At 40.5% G+C, this 24,139-nt stretch overlaps 1 protein-coding gene across 4 annotated transcripts in view; it reads left to right on the top strand.

Moving 5' to 3' along the window:
• The window catches only part of ZNF451 (zinc finger protein 451), a 38,869-nt gene that overhangs the window by 10,612 nt on the left and 4,118 nt on the right, over positions 1–24,139 (top strand). For all 4 annotated transcript variants that reach the window (XM_038176966.2, XM_072036325.1, XM_027455070.3 and 1 more), the window contains exons 5-13: positions 2,473–2,584; positions 3,358–3,508; positions 4,816–4,942; positions 6,254–6,407; positions 7,978–8,125; positions 8,727–10,378; positions 11,504–11,638; positions 14,755–14,885; positions 16,035–16,221. In XM_038176966.2, the coding sequence (XP_038032894.2) occupies positions 2,473–2,584; positions 3,358–3,508; positions 4,816–4,942; positions 6,254–6,407; positions 7,978–8,125; positions 8,727–10,378; positions 11,504–11,638; positions 14,755–14,885; positions 16,035–16,221 (2,797 nt within the window). The remainder of the gene's footprint in view (positions 1–2,472; positions 2,585–3,357; positions 3,509–4,815; positions 4,943–6,253; positions 6,408–7,977; positions 8,126–8,726; positions 10,379–11,503; positions 11,639–14,754; positions 14,886–16,034; positions 16,222–24,139) is intronic.

Genomic DNA, 24,139 nt, shown 5'->3' with positions numbered 1-24,139 from the left:
TGGCACAAACATTCTTTCGTCTTGAAAAAAAGAATCAAAACTGGTATCACATCAGAGGAGGCCTGTTCTTAAAATATATGTGAGGAAACAGGACTGTCTACTCTGTCATGTGGCTGTTGCCTAAAATCAGTGAGGAGAAAAGGAAGTTGTGCTCTTGCTTGCTAAGAGGTAGTAGGGTTTCTCTCTCGTTTTTCAGAGTGAAAGATTACATGTAACACCCTCATCATTAACTGTGGCATTTAATTCTTGTCTTTAAAAGTCTATACTTTTTGTGATTTATTGGGTAAGTGGTCCTTCAATAATCTCTGTCAAGGAGTACTGGGTGGACTACTCTTCATCCTCTTGTGCCCTCCAAACAGCATTCATCAACCTCTCCTTTTCTGAATGACCATATTCTCTACAAGAATTTCCCCAATCTCCTTTTACTTGCAGAGCAGCCAGGTGTTCAGCACCTTACCTGGAGCCAGAAAATGAAGCCCTTAGAATACAGAAGTTGATGTGTTTGTGTTGTGGGCATATCACAGAGGCAACTTCTATTTTTTTTCATCATGTAAAGCCCTCTTTTCCTACATTTTAAAACGTGTCTCTGATTCTCTGTGTAAAATAAGAAGTAGATTTTTCAGCCAATTGCTGTACTATGAGGTAACGTTGTCTTCATTTATACTGTTGTTGAAGAAGGTGTGAAGGTTAGAATTTGAGATGTAAACACCATCTTTGCAAAGGAACAGGTGGTCACTATTACTAGTCATCAAATTCTGGAAGAAGATGCATTGATACAAATTACCCAAAAAGCAGCAAGTACTCTCCTCAATCCGATGATTTGCTGTTATCAGGTATGGTACCAGCCAGGAGATCACTAGAATAATGTGTGAATAATGTGATGTGCACATTGCTACGGGAAGGGACTTAATATGCTGCAGCCTGCGTGCCAGGCTGAGCACTGGAAGCATGAGCTGCCATCTGCAAAATGCACCATTAAGTTTTCATCTCAGAGACAGGAGACAGGCAGTGGAGCCCTGTGCAGCACCCAAATGTTTTTAAGTGCAGTGCTTGAAATTTGAGATGTTTACAGATGTTGCTGTTGTGTACTTTCAGGTGTTTTTTCTGATGTCTTCTCAGGAACAACAGGGTAATAAGCCCCATAATTCTGTGATTTTTAAGGCAGTGATTGGACTGTAGCTTAACAGCCCTGGCCACTAATAGATAGCATACTGTGTTTTTGCTATAGCAGTAAGTATTTTTTCAAGTGAGACACATTTTTTTCCTGCTGTTTTCCACTCTTTTTGACTCTTTGACGTGTGATATTTGACATACAGAATAAGAAGCATAAGGAGTGCAGAGCTGAGACATTACAGAATCTCAGTGTGCGTATGTACAGCATGAGTGACAGGGAGCAAGGAAAACGCTGGCTGGGCTAAGCTGTGGTGGTGCTGCACATGGGTCATGGCCCTGTACCTTGCCATAGCCTGATGGTCCTATAACGGTATGCCACCGGATAGCTGGTATCTGGAAAACACACACACCCCTCTGTAGAAACAAGACCAGTGGGTAAAATGGGATGTAGCTGAGGCAGGTTGACATTTTTTGTTCAGTATCTGGAATTATTTCAGGATAATGAGCTGTCATAGTTAGCTTTGACCCATCTAAGAAGCTAAGTTTTAGTAACTAGTAGAACTTAAGAAATTTTTCTGTTTGTGGCTTTCAACGCAGTTTATTTTTTCAAATAGATACATAAAATCTTGTGTCACCAAGGGTGGTGTTAGGAAAATGCTAGGAAAAGCTTTTTCTTACTTATTTTTCATTCTATTATTATTTGTTTGTACAGCCTGGTTATGCTTGACAAACTTAACTAAGTGTGGGAGAAGTAAGTTAATTGACTTTTTTCTCCAACAAAGGAATTATATATTGTGAATAGTTGCTCTATAAAAGTATCTATTTAGGAGGTGGTGTTCCTGTGGGCCATATGAAAACCTGAGCTGTGTTTGTTAGTATTCTTGAATTTATTTGAGAAGAAAACTATTTCTATAACTTCCCATTTGGCCAGTCTGGTCAAGTTTTATTAGCTGTATTTCTCCGAAGATACTCAGTACACAGATACGTTTTAGTTGATTGTGATATTAGTGGAGATTTTATTTTCTGTACTGTCAGGATTAATATTCTCAGAGGGAATGAAGAGGGAAAAGATCAATATTTGAACTTTTTCACTTATTATTTTCAGCAAGCGTATTTCAAGAGCTGAAGCCTTTATTTAGGGCACAAAACTTAACACTCTTCTCTTGTTATTTTATTGCTGTTATATTCCACCTTTGTGTTATATAGAAGTCAGTCCAATCATTCTAATTTTTTTCTTTATTTTTTTTAAATTGTAGAGAGCCACATGTAAACTTTGAAAGTCTAACTTGATATACATGTTTAATTTTGAATTTAAAAAAAAAAAGTCTAACACCTTGCCTTACATATTTTCACCTTCAGGAGAAAGTTGATTCCCAGTATGCTCACGGGTTGCAGGAACTAGAATTTATTCGGGAACACAGTGACACAGAAGCCGCAAGATTATGCGTGGACCAGTGGTTAAAAATGCCAGGTAAGTATAGGAATGATGGGGTTTCAAATACTTAATAAGGAACCAAAGATTAATAGTGAATGCATTATAGGAGCAATCAGCATTTATTTGTGTACGCTGAAACTAGGTTTTGGTGATGTGTTTTCTGAGTCACTGCTAATTCACTTAGTAGTGATGATTTCTAAGTCCTGCATTGCAGAATAGAACAGCTGATAATTGCATTAAGCAATACTGCCAGTGAGCTTGCAGGTGCCTCTTACTCATAACCAAATCTTAGAGTCTGAACTTTGTACTAGTTTCCACAAAAACTATTCTTCAAACGTTTTGTTGCTTAGAAAAATAAATATAAGAAGTATAAAAGCCATTAAGGCAGTGCTAACAACTTCTACTACAAAGTTGTCAGAAGGAAAACATTTATTGAACTGTTGCTCAGGAAAGTATGCCTACATAAATAAGTATAACTTCAGTTTGATTTATTTTTTTTTAATCTCAATTTTAAAATGTTTCATGCAAGACCTGGAAGAAGTGTGTCAAAGTATTGGAGAAGTAATCTAACTGGGGATTGAAGAGAGAGATTCTTCAGCTGAAACGGGAGACTTTTTGTAGTAGGATTGCATTACAGTGCACTGCTAGCATACTTCTAGAATCAATGTAACCTGATTCCTAAATGCTTTAGGTTTTGTGGGTTTGGTTATGTTGGTTTTGTGTTTTTGTGTTGCTTTTTCTTTTCTTTTTTTTTTTTTTTAAGCCTCTATATTTGACATTGTGGTTAAGTGTTTTGTTTTCTAACACAGGTCTCAAACCAGGCACTGTTAACAGTGGAAGAAGGGGTGCTTATCAGAGGGGAAGTCAGACACAAGTCAACAGCAGTCCCATTTCTTGTCCTGTGATGCGTTGCAACAGAAATTTTGATAATGGGCATCTTCTCCTAGGTCACCTGAAAAGGTAAGGACATAATGCAAGAAATAGTAGTGAAACTATGTTCAAGCTTACAACATATACGTCAAATCTACTTTAAACTGCCTAAAGTGACAAAAACTCATTTGGAGGGTAGGTTAATGTGTTGCAGATTTTATACAGATGTGATTAAACTTCCTGGCTAGTTGTTCTTTTGTAGTTGTTTTTGTTTTGTTTTTCATTCCAAATTTATTTCTTCCACTTGCTAAGTACTTCTAATACCTGGTTTTCTGAGAAACAACATTTCTGATCTCCGGTTACGTTACTTCTTCATCCAAACTTGAAAAAGAGCAAAAGGTTAAGATGCTCCTAATGAAAAGAAAGATGAGCAAAGAGTAGCTATAGGACAGATGTGTGTTCATAGCAGGAAGCTGGTAAGGGGAAAAACTAAGGGGGAGTGTTGTGGGTTAACCCCAGTAGGCAGCTAAGCACCTCACAGCCACTTGCTTACCCTCTTCTCCACACTGGGAAGGGGAATAAAATCAGAAAGGTAAAAGATCTCATAGATTCAGATAAAGGCAGCTTAGTAGGTAAACCAAAAGCTGTACCCACACACAAAGCAAAACAAGGAATTCATTCACTACATCCCATCAGGAGGCAGATGTTCAGCCTCTCTGGTAGAGCAGCGCTCCATCACGCATAATGGTTACTTAGAGACACAAATACCATAACTCTGAGCATCCCCCCACCTTCTTCCTTTTTTCCCCCAGCTGTTATTTCTGAGCTTCACGCCACATGGTGTGGGACATCCCTTTGGCCAGCCTGGGCCAGCTGTCCTGGCTGTGTCCCCCCCCAGCTCCTGTGCACCCCCAGCCTCCTTGCTGGCAGGGCAGCAGCAGGAGCTGAAAGTCCTTGGCTCTGTTTGAGCACTGCTCTGCAACAAGTAAAACATCAGTGAGTTATCACCACTGTTTTGGTCATGGGTCCAAACCACGGCACCATGCAAGTTACTGTATGGAAAATTAACTCTATTCCAGCCAAAAACAATACAGGAAAGCTAAAAAAAAATCTTTAGGAAACGTAGATTTGATTAGTTCTCTCACTTTTAAAAACAGTGTAAGTCCTCTACAAATAGTTCATTATAACTGATCTGCTGCAGAGAGAATTGGCTCTGCATGGGATACTTCAGCTGATACAGCTAATGACAGGTGAGGAATTTTGCAGGTTAGGTTGATTTGATAGGTTGTTGTCCAGTAGCTTCAAAAGACCCAAATTTTCCTATTTAAAAAAAAATAATAAAAACACTTTTCACTGTTGAGAGAGGCCTAGTTTGTTAATTATTTCTTCCTCTCTAGGTTTGATCACTCTCCTTGTGACCCAACAGTCACATTGCATGGACCCCCAAATAATGCTGTTGCCTGTGTGATATGCTGCAAAAGATTTTCCACCTTACAGCAGTACACTGATCATCTTTTATCTAAGGCAAGATCAAAAGGATAAGTAACTCACCTGACTGAACATAATAGAGGGTTATCAAGATATATAACTATACGTTGTTGTTTTTTGTCCTTTAAACCCTCTTCCACCCCACCTCCATTGATTTAGGCTTCCAAATAGTTTTTCTTATTCTGCTGTGTTCCAAACACTTGGTGTATCCGGACAGCATTGCCATTAAATCTGACCATTACGTTGTACTCTGTGGTGTGCTTCCAAGGGGACTGTAGGTCTGCCTTGAACCTTTTGTCCTTGTTGGTGCTGTCAAAAGGTATTCCCTTTTTTTGGTGTCTCCAGAACTACAAAAGATGAAGGCATTGAGGTTAGGGTGAAGTAAGGGGATGTAAAGAGTAACAGCAGAAAAGAGATCAGAAAAAGAGGCAACAGGATGAAAAAAGAAACTTGAGTGACTCTTCCCTGTGTTTGGTCTCTCCATGGATACGTGTGTCTACCATTACTTAGGAGTTAAGTTACAGAAGGGAACAGGATAATCTAGCATTTGAGTTTTGATTCGAATATAAGCTAATAGTACTTGCTTTTTGGTTGTTCCTTGCCTCCTTTCTTATCCCTTCTTTCTTTTCTGATGTCCTCTGATTTTCCCTTCAGTTCAGTGACAGGTGCTCAGCTGTTACCTTCAGGGTGCCTGGTTTTATTTAAGCAGCGTGGTGTTGAATTGGATACCAGATAGTATCTTCAAAGTTTAGTGATTTAATAACCAATATGGTTATGTCCAGGGTTGTTAGCAGGAGTTAGAGACAAGTTTGGTGAAAGGAAGTGACTCTTGTAGCGTGTAAGGATAGGATTACTTTGGTGTGAAAGGAAGGGGAGATAACAAAGTGAGTTATCACTTCCTAAACAAAGTTTTGGAAGAAAGCATGAACATGTCATGCAGATTCTTTGGGGAAACAGAAGAAAAGACTAAGCAAAAACATCATAAAAGAATTAAAGGAACTTTGCCCTAAAAGCAGAGACTTGAAGTTGTGTAGAAGGCAAAGAGAGTGATTTTAAGAGTCACAGATTGGTCGGGAGCTTTTTTTTTTGAGAGCCTGATAAAGGGACTTGTTAAGAATTGACAGAAAGCAGTTGCAAGCAGTGGTGCAAGAAGGGAACGGGAGAGTTACCAGTGCAGTAAGGATGAGTTTAATACAATGGGAGTTGGGCCTTGTGCCTCACAAGCTGAAGCACATAGCCTGTAGATAAACAGGGGGAGGGAGGGATGGGGAATGGAAGGACATGAGGAGAAATGGGACTGCCTTGTTGGCTTAGTGTTTTTCCTCATCGAATGATTTTATTTTCCAGCTAAACGAAAATGACGGACATAAAAAAGATCTCCCTCCACAGCACATTCAGTGTTTTGCATGCCCCCAGTGCTTCCTCCTCTTCACCAAAAGAGATGAGTGCTTGCAGCATATGTCAGGAAAGAAGCACTTCCTCCAGGTTTATGAATTGCTTGGTATGTTGCTTCTAAGTGTACTGTGTGTGCTTTTCATTCCTCCTGATAATTTCTCTTTACAATGTGAAATGATTTAAGCTTTTTACCCAGCAGAAAAAATTAAGGCCTTTAATTTTGTTTTGAATAAGTTCTTATTTTTACTTTAAGGCCTTACACATTCTGTAAGGTGTTACAAGCTCTGTAAGAGGAGATGCTTTGAAGTTTACATTTTTTGCGTAGAAGTGATTCCTCAGTCCTCTCATACAAGCTTCTCATCCTCCCGTGACCCTGTATTAAATTCATACTGTCTTAAATAGTTTTACATTTAATGTATTGGTAGAAACCTGGACCAAAACTTGTCTTTTTCAGTCCAGTCAGGCTGTGATGTTCCTGCCCCCGACTGTGTTGTCTGAAATCTGCTGGAGATGATTTTTCTTATCTGTGTCCTTGGCACACCTGTTGAGAAAAAAAATAAATAAGCGAAAGTTCCTTCACCATATAACTGAAGATTTCATCAGCTTAGCTAGAACAATGCAGCAGGGCTGGTGCCTTGCACTGGTAGTGTTGCTGCTGAAGGCTAAGCTCCTGGTTACGTTGTGAGCTGGTAACATCCTGAGCCCTGCTTTCTAGATTCCACAGATGTCTGAATAATCGTGCTCTTGAAAACAGGGTTGGTGACCTGTCAGACTGTGCTGACAAAGCTGACTTCTCAGCTTTGACATATGCAATAGGCATTAAAGCATTTACTCTAACATTAGGCAAGTGGCTGAGGTAGATGACAGATAGATGGAGCTGGCTTCTTATTCAAGAAGCTGCCACGTTTTAGATAGAGTAGCTTTCAGGATAAGCATACGTGGTCAAAAGGACCAATACAATTTCTCATCCTGGTAAACATACTTACCTTTGTGGCCTCCCCCAGTGTGGCTGCAGGATTTACGTAGTGAAGAGAAGCTTTGAAGGAACCTTCCTGCCTCGTAAGATGCAGAACATTGACAGCAGTGCACAGTTTGTAAGCCATTTACCATTCTCTTTTCAACAGAATATTTTTTTTTATTTGGCTAGTACCTGGAGTTATCCATGGAGTATGCTCAGAACAGCAAAAAATTCTAAAAATACAAGGAAAAGTCCCACTAAGAATGGGAAAGAGAAAGGTGATCAAACTTGTTATTGAGTTGCATTATTTTTTTTCTTTTTTAAACACACCATGACTTTAAGGAAAAGTATATGTAGTAAGAGAAGACAGGTGGTGATAGATTAAGGTGAAGCGAGTCTAAGAACCTTCCTGAGAGAGATAGCTGACCTGAACTTGTACAAGGACGAAAAGGGAAACAGATAGTCAATGAATATGGAAAAAAAAAAAAAGATGCTAAAGATGCAGATATGAGATTGTTAGAGTATTTTAACATATTAATGCAGTTTAAACTTTTAAAACTTTTATTGCACAAATACTGGGGATCAGCTGACACACGGTAACTCCATTTCTGAACCCTGTGACAAATGAACACAGCTGTAGAAACCTTGTCTGAAAGCTGAAATGTTATGAAAGAATTCCTTAATGTATGGTTGCACTTTCTGCCATTCTACATTACAGAAGAAAAGAAGGATGGCTTTCCTCTGCCTTTCCCATCATATGCAAAGAAACTGCTGATATCTCTCTGCAAAGAGGTCCCCTTCCAAGTGAAGTGCATATCCTGCTCCCAGTTACTGCGCTCACACATGGAATTAACAGCTCATTTCAGGTTCGTGGGCAGTGGCTGTCTTTATAACGCTAATACCCATGTACTGATAAGTGATGTGCTTGTATAACCTGCACAGATGTATCTTGTACTGGTGCTAGTGGATTTCAGGGCATCTAGGACCATCTGAATGTTGACTTAATGGGTAAACTGTCACAAAAAAATACCTCCTTTCCATGTCTTTTACCCTCCCTTACTCCATGCAATCCACTGCAGAATGCTGATCTTATCCTTTTTGTTTATATTCTTCTTGTAACAGAGAACAGGATTTTATTGGTCTCTGTTCCCCTATTTCTGAGTTGTCAACATTTGATTTCTAAAATGTACTTTGTTAAAAACATAAGTGCTAGTGTTGGAAATTAGCACCTAATTCTCTTTAAGGTGCAAAGAGCACCTTAATTCTCTTTAAGGTGCAACTAAGCATTGCATAGTTCTGTTGACAAGCTAGTAAGTCAGTTGAAGTGGACAGAGGACACTGCTTTCACGTGCTAATTGCTTAGCTACTAGGAAAAATTTTAAAGTAGATTTGAAAGTTTTTAAAAAAAAAAAAAATGTTTCAGGTTGTGATACAATGCCTTTATTGTACTTTTTTAATCCATTCTAGAACACGTTGTCGTAATTCTGGCCCCGTGGCGCTGTCCAAGAAGAGCATCTCCCAGATTGCAGGGGTGTTTAAGACAAAAGGTCACTGTGAGGGCTGTGATAAGCTGCTTGCTGATGAGAAGGAGATCACCGAGCATAAGCAGAGCACTCAGCACAACGTTAAAGTTCATGCTACAATGGAAGAGTCCATCTTGATGTTCTGTCACATCAATGAAAAAAATAAAGACTCATCTCATTTGAGCCACACTATGGATCGATCAAGAACATTGCTCAAGAGACATTTGACGTCGAATGAATCAATCAACGAAGGTGGTTCTCCTTCAAAACGGAAGAGTGAACTGCCAGATAAGAACGAAGATCACATAGGAAACCAAAGTCAGAGTAATGCTAGCAAGGTAAAAGCCTGGTTTTGTGAATGCCTTCAGAAGTTTTTTACTGAAGAGGCAGTAGAAAACCACATTTTGTCAGCAAATAGGATCTGTCACAAGTGTGCCGTGTGCGGAAAGCTTGCTGAAAATTCAAGCATTATCCACCTGCATATGAGCCGATTCCATGGGGGAGCACACTTGACCAACTTTCTCTTCTGGTGCAGAGCATGCTCTGTAGATCTCCTCAAAGAAAAGGATATTATGAGGCACGTGACTGAACGTCATGGTGGACATAGTTACTATTACGAGCAAGAAGCTCTAGCAGATGAACCTGTGCCATCAGTTTCTGACACCGCATGCATTTACAGCAGTGAAAGGAAAGACCGCACTCCCAGTCCTATGGAGCTGTCCCCTGAAAAAAGTCCTGTTCTGGGAAAATGGCAATGCCGCATTTGCGAGGAGATGTTTGAATCTGAAGACAGTGTTAAACAGCACTGCATGTCCCTAGAAAGCCACGCGTTTCACAGGTATTGCTGTGGGTTATGCAAAAGCCACTTTCGGAAAGTAGGGACACTGCAGCGACACTTCCAAGAGCATCATAATGAAGAGATACAAATTAAATTCTTCTGTGGCCTTTGTGGTAATCTCTTCTTTGACAAGGAGGAAGAATTCCTAATCCATTATAAAGAGCTTCATAGCATGGACTATGCGTTTGTGCCTGAACAGATGGAAGTATCGATAAAAGAAGACGATGACTTCCTCCCAGTAGAAAAGGGAGAGCGTTTAACCTGTGGCTGCCGGACCAGTTACACCTCCAAAATAAACAGGAGGAATGACTACGTGAATTGTCAGAAAGCCATGCTGCAAAAAGGAAACTTATGGTTTCGCTGTTGCTTCTGCTCCAAAACTGCACAGAACATCACCGATCTGAACAGTCATCTCAGCTGCCACGCGTCAGTGAAAAGTAAGCAAGAGATGTATGTTGTCAGGTGTGCTGCGTGCAACAAAAACTTTGACGATCTTCAGAGCGCACATCAACACTATCACATGAAACACTGCTTCTTGCAGAAACCTGATATATCAGATCTAACGCCGGAATTGGAAAATACGGTGTTCAAGTTCACAGCAAGCGGGGCTTGCGTGGACAAAAAGCCCCACGAATCAAAATTGCATGCATATCCGTCCAAGACTCAGGAAAAACCACAATCTCCTCCTCTGCAGGGACCATTCCCTGTAAAGAAAGAAAAAAAAGAAAACTCTGCACACTGTGAAGAGCCCGGTGAAGGTATGTAGAAACTGGGAGGTTTTTACATTAGAAGAATATTGCTAATTTTAACACACTCTGTTTGAATGTCGGTGTGAGTATGTAACAAATCATTTTCCTATATCCAGTCTATAAATCGGTTCAGAATTTAATCTGTTATTTCTCAAAGTAGCACATTGAATTCTTGAGATTCAAGTTGCCAGAACTTGAACTCTACATTTTATTGATGTATACCTTATGCATGAAGTCCTGAAAAACAAAAAGGCAGAGAAATGTTTCAATCCAAAGGCGCTCTCGTTTAATTTTTCAAATTGCTTGGGAGCCTAATTTGGTGATAAAAGAAGGACACTTAATGACTCCAGGTGGAGATCTAATGCCTAGAAATGCAAAATGGACTGGAAATATACACACACACTCAAAGGAAACTTTACTCCTTTTTATGTATACGTATTTGTGAGGATGATAGTGCTTTCTGTGTGGGTAGTTCTATTGTAACACCATCTTCTCAGTTGTGCTTAACTTGCCAAAAAAACTGTGGCTGAGAATTTCTGTTCGCAGTATGTGTTGGGTTGGCTTTGCCTAAAAAAATCCAATTGTGTTTGTGGTTTTTTTGATTCTTGTTACTTCTAAGAATGACATCAAGAATGCCAAAGGTGTGTTTTATGAGTTCAAAAATCAGGAGTAGGTTTTAATTACTCATGATGTCATTTCTTGATGTAAAGGTTGACATTTCTGTTAGATATACAGCAAAAAGTAAGTCTCTAAACATTTTATGTGCTTTTATGCATGTAATTAAATGTAATGGACTTGCCATAGCAGGAGGGTGTATAGTTGAATGTGCTGTTAAAAGCATCAGTGTCTCAGTGAATGACAAGGGCTCTCTGTTCCTACCACATCTGTCCAGCTCTTCACCGTCATCCTGCTAGATGCTGCTCTTTTACCTAATTTTTGCATTACTGAATGCTACTTCAGTTGATGTAAAAATACTGCTGAAACAATGCAGCCCCCAAATATCATCATGTTGTGTTACTGTCAGCTTATGGAATGATTGAATACTTGAATTTTAAAAGCGTGTCTGAGTTGATGTATGTTGGTTGACCAGACAGTCAGGTGACCTTAAAATGCCTCCTTTTTATCCCCTTGAAGACAGTGAACTTCCTGACCTTGACTACCTGAGTACCATGACTCACATTGTGTTGGTGGATCTGGACAACTGGGGAAACTTATTCACGCAGCTGCCAGCCAACCTGAACCAAGGGACATTTATCTGGGGCTTTCAAGGTAAGAAGTGGTCGAGGGAAACAGGAAGAGAAGATGAATGAGTCCACGCAAGTACTCAAGCAGCCACTAGGGTCTCAAGCCACAATATCACAGGCACCATGAGTAGATATGTTCTTGAATTTTTCTAACTCAATCTTCAGGTCTGCTGCACCTACTGTTCCTTGTAGACTATCCTATAGGCAGAGTTGCTAAGTGGTTTAGGGGTCTTTTTAGCTTCCCTGCTCAAGCTGCTTAGGCAATATCATACAATTTTTTGTAGTTATCAGGGCCCCCATAATACTCAAAGATTCTTTTCTTTCTAGCTAGCTTCTAGCTCCCAAATCTTTGTCATAATGTTTTTTGGTTTTAGTTCCAGAAGACATGATTTTACATTCTTGAACTTGAGTTTTGTTCGGTCTCTGGCTTGCCTCTTGGGGAGGTTCATGGTCATCCTGCACATCACTAGGGGTCTCGCATCTGGAAGACGTTAGCAGTGGTACCAAGTGATCGGCAGAAGTCACATTGCTATGGGTTTGTAAGAAAACTTCTTGAGAAGTCTACCAATAGCATCCCATTAACTTGATACAGTTTGTGGCTTTTCTACTGATTTTCTTTGTTCCTGCCTTCAGTTATTACCCTTGCAGTACATGGAATACTTCAGTAAAGTCCAGATAAGTTGTGGTTTCAAAATGGGAAAGGCCTGAAACACCACTGAAAGGCCTTGCTGCAGTTTCTGAAGGTTATTTGCTGATTTCTACAGTTATTCAATAGGCTTGGCCTTGGAACAACATTTTATTTTTCTACAGATTAAAATAAGAAATTATTGGGCATCTAATTTGAAGAAACATGATGCCTGGCTCACATCTAAAATCAGGGTTACTATGTCTGGGTTTTGTAAAGAATTCCTTAGTAAATAATATTTTTTCACGGTTAAGTGAAATTTTACCCCCTTGATTTCTGACCTTTGCTTTCAGTCATACTTTGCTCGCTACTCTGCTCAAACTGGTTTGTCACTGATTGACCCAAGCTTCTTTCTTATGGCAAGGTCGTCTGTGCTGTTACCTCTTTCCAAGGTCAAACACCCTGTTTCGATTCAGTAAGGATTGAGCCTGTCTGAACTGTATTCTTGTCAGAAATGTTCTTCTCTGACCTGAGAAATAGGACAGTCTTAGTGATACTAATCTGTTGTTAGGAACCTCTATTGATAGGTAAGCCAGTTAAAGCAACGTGCCCAGGGATGTTTTGAATCCTCAGGCCTGATGGCACTGAACAGTCCGTGCCAGTGCTGCTAAATTTCTTGTTTTCCAAATGGATTGCTGCATCCAGGTTGCTGGAGGATTTGAACGGAAAAACCTTGCTAAAGAGTTAGTGGTCATTAAAACAGGCCAAATCTGTATCAGAGAACATTTTAACAATTTCTTAGTGTCAGAAGGATTGTTACAGAGCCTTGGAACAGTAAGGTTCCCAGGCACATGTGGAGATGTTGTAGATGTTCTCAAAGAAATAGTTTACAGAGTTATTTAATGCATGCTATTGTATTTGTTCAGCCTTCAAAAATAGCAACATCCCTGTCTCTTTTTCTTCTCCTTTTTACACTTCCAAACAGCATCTCTGACTTTTTTTAATGATACCTACTGCATTATGTCTACTATTCCTGTTGTTAATACAGCCCTAGCTTTTCTTTGAGTTCCTCCATTATATGTTGCTTCTGTTTTTATATATTCTGTATTTCTTCACCTGTTTTGTAGTCCAGCTCCACTAGAGTAAATACAGCTCTGCCAGCTGTTACGGTCAAAAATCTGTGTTGTAGATTTATGCTACCCAAAACCAGGGTTGATTACAAGTCTTTCCCAAATGGCAGTGGCCAAGGCTGTCACAGCAGACGAGAACAACTCAGAGATCATTTTGCTCGTGGACAGGCACCTCTAGATCTTTTCTGTATAGTCTGTTACTAGATCCTTGAGCTTTCTGATTGTTTTTGGTAGCCTCTTATAGAAGTTAGGGTGAAAAGAAAACAAAATCAGGAGAAATCTGCTGAAGACTGCTTCTATTTTTTTGTCAGATTCAAGGAGAATGTGAGGTCCTCCATGGCCTGTTGATGCAAGTCTTAGTTTCACAAGTCCTCATGTGCAGTACAGTCAATGACTGGTTTCACTTTGCAGGCAAAATCCTTCCTTACACCCAGCCATTATATCACCCAGCAGATCAAGCAGCATTTGTTTTCCTCCCTGTTGCCAACCCATTATTTCTTAGCAATTGGGAATGTCGTGAAATTCTTACTCACTCCCTTCACATTGTCCTTCCATTTGTTTTTCTTTTTATGTTGTCATAGTAACTGCAACCTCCTCTGGTTTTCCCTTTCTTCTTGAGACAGTTGCTACTCCTTTCCTTTCCCTTGCAACCTGTTTCAGCTTTTCTTTTTTATCTGTAGCAATCTATTTACTCAGCTTTTTCCTATTAGCCAGTTGTTTTCTAAGCTAGTAACTACATGTTTTAGGTTGTGAAGGTTCCTGCATGTTGTGTGCTGGTGTTTTTTGTTCTTGTTGTTTAGTTTTTGTTTTTAAATATAGCCTCATTTTACTTATCCTTGACTGCATCCAAGTTTTTGTCAGGCCTCCAGCTGCTGCTCCAGTTCTTGGAACTTCTCTTTAAAGAGTTCTGACATGCAACGTGTCAGGAAGCTACGGATTCTGCTGGAAACAATCTCTGGAACTGTATCAGTGTAGGGTTCCCTAAGAAAAGCATTTCTGGTATTGTACTACTTTCCCAGAGCACCTCTGTTTCTGTAGATTAGCCACAAACTGTGTATAAAGCTGGAAAGATAAGTTGCTGTATCCAAACACACATTGTTTCTGGAAAATATTTTTTTCAGAATTAATAAAAAAAAAAAAGCATACAAAATTGAATGAGAGGCTTTGTGCAGGATCAGGCTAGCTCCTTTCAATTTTTTTTTGCTTTCTAACCCACAAACAAGGGCTATGGGGGTTTTAGTAATGTATTATTATTTTTGTTTTTAGCTTTTACATTGGTCAAAATAAATTTTGTCTTCAAAGCCAGTTGTACCTTTACTTTTGGCTTGCATTCCTATTCATGGTGACAATGCTAATGCTATGCATTTCTTTTCTTTGACTGCTTAGGAGGACACAGCAACTGGAAACCTCCAGTGCAATGCAGAATTTATAATTATCTTAAGAGGATTGGATGCTTCTTCCTTCATCCACGTTGTGGTACCAGAAGAGAGGCAGCAGACTTTGCTCTCTGTGTTCATGTAAGTTAGTGCACACTGTCCTTGCTGTTGTTTCAGGACCTAGAGAAGGGTGGCCAGGTGATGTCTGACATTGATGTTAACTTTTAATTACATGCAAGATTGTTAAATTTTCTTCACACAACATCTATGTCCACGAAAAAGAACAACAAACCTGTCATTGAATTGGGTGGAGACAGCCTGTTGAGAAGTGATTTTGAAGCACTCCCCCTACACATTTGGACAAACTTAGATACCATACATTTTCTTTTTGTCCCTATGAATTAAATTATGGATTGCATGAAGATTATACAGCATAAATGGGTAAATATAGTACATCGTTATCACTTTGCCCTATGCTTTGCTTCTTTTTCTTTTTTCTTTCTTTCTTTTGGAATGAAAATGTTATCCCATGGAGGATATCAGCCTGTTGTGAAGGGGTGGGAGGCTGGTTAGGGAATGAAGACTTTTTTTTTTTTTTTTTTTTTTTTTTTTTTTTAAAGAGTTCTTAGAGTTTCTGCTTCAGAATGAAGTGTAACTTTTGCCTCTCCCTTCAAGTAGCCCAAATCTGGAGCTAACTGTAAGATGGAGTTGAATGGGTTTCAGTTTCAGACACCCTGCTGAGCTGACAAAGAGCAGGGCCCATGGTCAGTACCATGTTGAGTAGACCTGGGGCTTTGGGTTGGGAGAAGTGCAGGTGAAGGACAGGAATCTGGGGTGTTATGGGGACTCATATTATTAATATAGTATTTTATCAGTTAGATAAAACCTACCTGCTGTTGTAATTGTAAGTTATAAATGTGTTTTGCAACAGTGTTTATATGTTGCCTTACTTTTTTTTTTTTTTTTAATGGTTCTTAAAATGCTCTGCACATACAGCTTGTTTGTAGTGGAGATGGTTCTGAAATGATGGTTTTTAAGAATTTTTCCATACTGTATCTGTGCTGTTCTGGTAGCCATTCCCTGTATCTATTACCATATGTATAGAATAAATGCAGTGTCAAAATAACACCTTTTGCAGTTGTATAACTTGCTGATAAACTTGCAGATACAAGTGGAGGTAAGCTGCTGTAGAAGGCTTTCCTATGAAGAGCTGCCTTACAGAAAGGTAGCCAAACCCCACAGGATAAAACTACGATCTCGGTTCAACATCTGTCCTTTGTTTCCGTGCAGGCTGGTCGTCTGGATGAGCACTTGCCCAAGCAAATTCCTTTCACTATACTTTCCGGAGACAAAAGCTTCCTGGAACTGGAAACTCAGTTTAAGATGACTCAGCGGTCAGCTCGCATCCTAAATCCCCACCACATTGAAGGAGACATGATGTGTGCCTTGCTAAATAGCATTTCAGATACCACAAAAGGTAGAAAGCGTTAAGCCCGATCTTTCCAGTAGACTAGTAGTCTTCTCAATAAAAGAACTGAACGCTTTTGCTGATAAAACAAGTTGGTACTTGGTGCTTCTTGTATTGTACTTGCATTTCAGTGAGATATGGCTCAGAAGATCAGTTTGCTTGGGACAAGTTTTGAAAACAGACTTAACTGCATGTTTTTGTTCTACCTAACAAATCCATCCTATGTTTTATGTTACAGCATGTGAAAAACAGTTATTCCAGTCCTTTCTAGTTAAAGAAAAGCTGTTTAGAGCACTCTAGCATACATATTTATTGACTTGTGTTCAAATCTGCTTTGTCTGATTTGTGCTGGGTCTGAAACAGATATGACCCTGCTAAATTCATTGTTATTTCCCAAAATATCTCTGTCTACTTTAACTCCATCTGTCCTGGCCACTTCCAGTCACTTGGTATTTGTCTTTACTGACACAGGACTCACACCTCTGTTAGGAGGAAAAATGTCAATGAAATTTTTAATGCCATCTTCTTATTAATGGCATGCTGAAATTATTACACTTTTTTTATACAGAATAATCAGAGGTTTGAGCAGTCTTATTTTCATGCAAAGGATTTTGGAGCTGAGATGAGTTTAAATACTTCCTGGTATTTTTAAAACATCTTGAGGTAAAGTTTTTGTAGAAGATAATGCATTTCCAGTTGTTTTGTTGTGGCTTTTGGGCGTGTAAGTTGAGTGGATGTTACAGAAAGCTGTTTCTGAAGTAGCCTTAAACAATTTTGAGAAAAATACCCTACAAGTATGCAGGTATAGGAGAACAGTCCTATGTTTCTCTTGTACTATCAGGAAGATCGAAGTGGAAGGCTAGCACTGAATAGCAATTTGGCATTGATCGATTAAAGTAGGGAAAAATAAATGGGATAATGAAATGGTTGGGTCTGTGGTGAGCTGGAATTGATCCATGTGTTTCTGACACAGAAAAGGTGCTTATAGATTTTTCTGGCCATGCTGGTCTAGATTTGTCAGCTCGATTATGGAGATGTCATTCCCATCCAGAAGTAGCCACACCAGTAAAATTTCTTAACATAGCTGATTACAGAACCATGATTTTCACTAGCATAGTCCCCTTTGCTTAGGGAGGAAGATGACTTTTCTCCTTAGTTATCTGTAGAGGTGCACGTTGTGTCATTACATTCCCACTACTGATGCTTTCTTTTTAGAGCACACTGAAACCCCTCGTTTGATAGAGCTGTTCTAATGTAATTATAACTGCATATATTAATTGGGAGGATGGTTTTGCTTTCATTTCAGAGAAGGAAATATTGGAAGAGAACTGTAGCTTCCATGCATTCAGTTTAAGTTGTTTTATATGTAGAGACTTCCTTTCACGTGTAGTTTGTTGTGTGGGGTATTCTGGCTAAGAATGATGAGTTTGAGCTAACCAAAACCTTAATTTGCTGGTTGTTTGGTCATTGTGCATCACACTAAAGCTATGCATGTGGTCATTACAAAAAATAAGTGTGTGGGTATATGTGTTTTAAGCAGGAAGTTGCTGGAATCATGCTCGTGTCCCATTCTCAGGCAAACTCATAATGAACAGAATCATCTTGAAAACTCGCTTTTGATGACAGGACTCTGCTCTGGGTAGTGGGTTGATGTTGCTGCCAAGGATCTGTCAAGGTCTTTTAAAAAGATGTAGCCGTCTCAGAAGACGTGCTTCACTGGTCAGCAGCATCAGCAAGCATTCACAAATCTTCCTGGAGCAAGGCCAGTATTGGAGGGCTGAGGTGGAAAGTTGTGCTGTATATTGTAGGGCCGTAGAACCTTTTGTCCTGTTACAGAAACACAGTTGAATATAAGGAAATAGAAATGAGATTTTCTTCATTTCCAGCAGTCCCAAACCAGGGGCAGTATTCTGGAGGGAAAAAGAGGTGAAAAACAACAACAAAAGTTGTGTTGAAAAATACAGGACGGTTTTTGGGACTGGATGAGCTTCAAAATGAAGAATGTCTCTGATGGACAGACAGAGCTATCATTAGCTTGTGAGCACGTACGTGGTGGCAATCTCTGGTGCATCTTGTGAACTGTTTTGCCATTTCAGCAGAACTGCTGTGGCAATTGTACCCTACTTAGTCATTAAAAAAAGAAAAAGGAAAGAAGTTCCTGCATATATTGGAGCAGGCTATCAACTACATTTTACATTAGGAGTCCATGAATTTTCTCTGAGGTGTGAAAAGAGTAGGCAAGACATTATTATTTCTTCTGCTGCTTTTAAACCTGGGTTCATTAATACAAGAGTTTTAATTTCATGCTGAAGGCAGAACACATGATGGGAGATTTGTGCATGTTGATAGAGTGGTTTCAGAAGGGTAAAACGAGTTTTTCCTTTACAAAGAAAGGTTTGTAGCATGCAGAAAAACAGCACAATCTCTTGTCTGCATCTTGACACCTGATATCTCAGAATGCCAGCACTGCTACAAATTACACTTCTAATGGACAGCGGACAATATTGGGGGCATGCTGGCACTGATATGAATGCCAGCACTTCTCAGGTGACAGAGGTGATTCTTGTATAAAAGGAGGGCTTTAGCTAGTATTTGTCAGAAACTCATGTTGTAATGAGATCCTTAATTGACTGAGCTCTTAAGTAGAAGAGTTTTTTGATAAGAAGACAACCAAAACGTTCAGACTTTCTTCTCCTTTCTTTAAAGAGCCAGGCTGCCTCATGAGAGTGTCAAAATCAAAGGCATAGTGATGCACGATGCTTCTTCTAATCTTTCAGCTAACACAAATGTCAGACAGCAAGCGACTAAAGACAGGTCACAGCCTCCAGCCCCTCACGTCCAAAGACTGAACACGAAGGGCATAAGCATCAGTGGCGTGATGCACACTGGCTGCACCACGAATGAACTACGGGAAGCATTTATCCCTTTACATGCACAGCTCTTACAAACGCCACGGTCAGCTGCAGGAGGGAGTAGGAAGAAAGGTAGCCTTGAGTTTAGCTACAACAGGAAGTTATTAACTTTGGTATGTCGGTGACATGTCTTGTGTGTACATTTGGGTATATGTTTATATGCCCTAGGCAGAAAGCCCTTAGGTATATTAAGACCTCAGATAATGAGCCTGAACAAAAATTCTAGCCAAGTGGATGAACTGGGAAGACCTCACCACCCAGATCATGAAAAAAAAAAAAAAAATCTTCAAGGTTTAATTTAACCTGGTTGTGATTTTTTTTTTTTAGAGAGATATCTAAGATGAAGGTTAAATGAAAGTCTGAGTGAACGTCATGGTATTATCCATGTTACCCAGTTTCCAAAAAAATGCAGTTGGAGCAGAGTCAGGGATTAAGAGCTTTATTTGCGTTCATGCTACACTTGAATGAACAGATCAGGGAACATCTGCAGGGAGAGATAATATATAATGAAGCTTTGGTTTGCATGGAGGAAGAGATGGTCTTCTGTATTTGTGAAACCTTGACAGGGAGTAGCTGCACGTGCATTTACAGGTAATATTGCCTAATGAAGAAGTAGACATCAGAGCAGTAAGTACTGGGGAGGAGTGTATGGGGAGGAACCTCCAGGGACTTAGTGAAGAAGGAATAAAGGAAAGGATTGTGGAAGCCAAGGAACAGTATTTTAAAAGCAGCATGATCACACGCACTGAACAGGATTGATAAGGATGTGGTGCTGATCTTAAGTTTTTGGCTAAGTAGTCATTAGGATCCTGACTGAGGTAATTTCAACGGTACCCTCAAGGTAAGGTAGCACTAAAACTTCAGACGTCAACTGTAAAAAGGGAAAGTGACTGGAGAGAGAGAGTTGTGTGATACTTCTGCGATTGTGCTTCAGGATGGTAAAGAGGCAGATGAACCTGGGAGTCACTGAGACTACGAGTCTTGTAGGAGAGGGAAGTGAAGGTAGGGTGCAAGACTGCTCAACGTGTGAAGCAGTCCAGAGGTGCAGTAAGAAGTTTTACAACAAGGCAAAGGAGGAGAACTAAGGCCAAGAGAGGGCAATCATCAAGTCTGCAGTGTGACAGAGCAGCCAGACACCTGACGGGAGCTATTAAGGGGATGGTAGTAACTGGGGATGTTGCAGAAGGAGAGAAGTGTCAGGTAGAAGAAAGGAATTGATTACTCTGAGACATGTGGGTCGCTAATCCAAATCCCATCTGACACTGGGATGACAGGACAGTGGGTGGCGCTTGCATCCTGTGGAAGCTTAACAGTTTCCAGAGCTCATTTCTGAGGCTGGGGAAATACTGCTCTACTACATCTCTGAAGGAAAGTTACTGCATTCACTCCCATCTCTGGGGTTAACCTTCCTAATCACTGAGCCCTGTTCTCATACAGAATTTGCATTCCTATTTCATTCATTCCAGCAGGAGCTTGGCAATATGTGAGGACAACAGAGAAAAGCAGGATTTCTTTGAGAGAATAGGTACAGAGTTTCTTAGCTGTTGTTCATCTAATAAACACTGGAGAAGAGGCCATATTTTAAGATGCTCTGGCTGAGAAATTGGGTGATTGCTGCTTCTTTGTGACCCCAGAGGAGCTGGGAGCTACAGAGTGTGCTAAGCATTTTTAATGAGAGAAACAGGACGTGTCTGATTTCTCCAAGTCATGTGTTTTCATTTACCCTACATCTTCAGATGATGCCAGCAGCACCAAAAGTGTATGCTGATGAAGTAAGTACAGGCTGAGGAAGCATGGGCTGGGTGAGTGGACAGCAGGCTGGATTGAAAATCCTCTGAATGGCCGAACCCAGGTGATGGGTGGCGTGATGGCCAGTAACTACTGGTGTGCCCTGTGGGTCAGTGCTGGGCCCAGTCCTGTTTAACGCTTCAATTAATGATCATGATGAGGAGGCAGAGTGTGCCCTCAGTGGGTTTGCTGATAGCATGAAACTAGGAGTGGCTGATACGCCAGAGGGTCACGCTGCCATCCAGAGGAACATCCACCTCCTGGGCAGGCTGGAGAAATGGGCTGACAGGAACTTTGTGAAATTCAGCAAGGAAGTGTGATGTCCTGCAGCTGGGGAGGAGTGACCCCAGGCCCCAGTAAAAGCTGGGGGTCAACCAGCTGGAAAGCAGCTTTCCAGAAGAGGACCTAGAGGTCCTCGTGGACAACCAATTGACCGTGAGCCAGCAATGGCCTCCTGAAGCAAAGAAGGCCAACAGTCTGCTGGGCTGCGGCCTGTGGGCTGGGGACTGACAGGCTGAGGGAGGAGATCCATCCTCTTTACTCAGCATTAGTGAGGCTACACCCATCCAGTTCTGGGCTCCCCAGTACAATATCTGGAGATACTCCAGAGCCATCTGGGCAGCTGTGGCTCTAGGTGACCCTGCTTGGGCAGGGGGATGGACGAGATGATTTCCAGAGGCCTCTCCCAACCTCAGCTATTTTGTAGCTCTGTGGTGCTGGCGAGGGGCACGTTAACTAGAATCCAAGATCTGCTTCAAAGTGGAGCTCATCCACAGGACACAGGCACACCACAAGCAACGTTAGGTCAAGCACAATGGCCTGTCCAGTGTGGGAAGTCAGCCTGGTCTCTTCTGACTTAAAAATGCTTCTGTTCAATCCATTGGCCCTTCTGTTGGCCCTTCCTTCTCCTTGGTTGACAAGTGATGATTTCCATGCTTAATTACTGCTGCCTACCCCAGAAGGCAAGCTGAGTTCCTGCTCCTCACCCCTTTATTTGTTGAAACATTTCTATTGATTTTTTTGCCTACAGACAGTCTTTATTCTGATTGTTAGTCTTATTCCTGATTCCCACAGAGCCATATCAGAATATCTTAAAATTTTCTGATCCAGAAACTCTACTCCTCCTGTGCCTACCTCACCAGACACTCAACGTGACACCTTTAATCTGCTCTGTGTAGGCTTAGGGGCAGAGGGTGGAATTGTGGACAAGTGTGATCATGCTTTTGGTTTTGCATGGGGAAAGTCGGTACAGTTTGACATACTGACAAGCCTTGTCACAAAAAAAAATATCTAGATTAGATTTCCTGCCTTCTTAATAGGTTAGCTTTTACCAACTCAAAGATTTACAAGAATCCAGCAACTGCCCGTGTGGGAAGTTGAACATGCATTGATGTAGTTAGGTAGAGGGGGGAGAAGCCTTGCAAATAATGACCAAAGTTGAGACCACTAGAGGCAGACTGTAGCTTGTGAGACTTCTCATGTGCTTTGGAACAATGTTTGACTCTGAGGTGATGTTTTCCTCTCCAACCAGTCAGAATATGATCTGTACTGATTGTTTTCAAGTTTCGTAGTTTCTCTCAGCTCTTCTGGCTTAATTTATCTTAGTCGTTGCTGACTTGGTATCAGTGTCTTATATTAATTGAGATACAGTATGTGGAATTCCCAGTCTGTAGGACACGACTGGATACCTACCACTTACTGTGTATGAACCGTGCTTTCATTTCCAGAGGCTTGCAAACTACATGCCCTAATAAAATAGGCTTGCTTACAGGTGTAGGTAGTGGAATGGTGTTTCTTCAACTGTGCTTGAGGCAAACCTGCTCTCTGCGATGTACCTACTGAGCAGTGTTCTGCTATTGCATAGAAGAAGTATGATAAATCATGAGACAGGCAACTTGTTTTTAAAACATTTAAATGTTTTGCATGCCAGTTTGCACATACCTCTGGTCCAATATGGACATGTATCCTGTGTTATTACAGTGGGGTAATTAAAGAGGTGTGACTGGTAAAACATTTTGGTAAGATGAGGCCTGAATTAATACCTAAGATGAATCCTAAATTTTCTTAATGAACTAAAATAGTAACTTGTGTACAAATTCTGTTCAAATATTCATAACTATCCCAGTTGACAGTATAATCCACTTTAGCTGAGGATCTGTATTCTGAAAAACTGAATCTCAGGCAAGCCGATTGCCTGGGCCAGAGAAGCCAGGAGGAAGCAGAAAAGTGCTGTGCACATCATACAAGGGGGTTGCCATCATGGTTCCTTGTGTGGTAAATACTGACTGATTATCTAACCAGTTCCAGGAGAGCTGACTCCTTTAGCTAATATCTGAAAGAAGCTGCTGAACTTCTGACTGCTCCTGTCCTCTGCTGTTTAGCTGTCTGTGCAGGTTGCAATCTGAAGAATTTTGCCTTTCCCATTTGCCAACATCTTCTGTCAAGTTGCCTGGAAAAAAAAAACACCTCCAGGAAAGTGTTCTTGATGCATTTTTATTTGAAATGGCAGCAAACCAGAGAATCTCTTGTACTTTGCCTTGCTACTTATTGGTCTCGAGATCTCAATTCTTCCATTATACTTCTGCCAAGAAATGAGTTAGGGAGTGGTTGCTTCAGCTCTTACATCTCTAACAGGTACAACACTTCAGAGCAGTCAGATAATCTTCCAGCCTGGAAGATGTAAAACGGTCATTAGCATGGGGGAGGCCACTTGTGCAAAGCCTTTTCTTTGCACTTTTTCTCTCATAAGTGATTTAAATGACATTTGTTTGGGGTTTGTCTGGGTTTTTGTTTCTTATATTTTGTTTGCTTTGGATGGTGGTATACAGGGAGGTGTATCTTCTACCCAGAGGTAGTAGGCAGCTCCAAAAAGGATGCACAGGCAATCAGCTAAGTGGCTGGAGAAAGACCTTTCTAACTGTAGTATATATTCAGAAGTTTCTGGCATCTTTGTGGGCTCCTGATTTCTACTTGATGCCAGCTGTTTGTGTTTGTATTCCTGGAGTCAGGAGAGTCAGTAATGCTGCTGCTCAAAGTGTGTGTGTCAGAGGCTTGAAGGCAAATTGTATAAAGTGTATTTTTCACTTTGAATGCTTAGCTTAGATCATCTAAAATGCCTAAAGTCACGCAGTTAGTAATTTAGATGTCCATATCAGAATCTTCTTTGCCTCTAAGCATAATCAGAATTGCATTTATGTACTAGTAAATGGACTGGTTTTAGAGGGAAG

The sequence above is a fragment of the Anas platyrhynchos genome, chromosome 3, assembly GCF_047663525.1.
Source record: "Anas platyrhynchos isolate ZD024472 breed Pekin duck chromosome 3, IASCAAS_PekinDuck_T2T, whole genome shotgun sequence".
Taxonomy (NCBI): Eukaryota; Metazoa; Chordata; class Aves; order Anseriformes; family Anatidae; genus Anas; species Anas platyrhynchos.
Note: the sequence above shows the minus strand (reverse complement) of the source record. Positions and strands in the feature narration are given on the sequence as shown.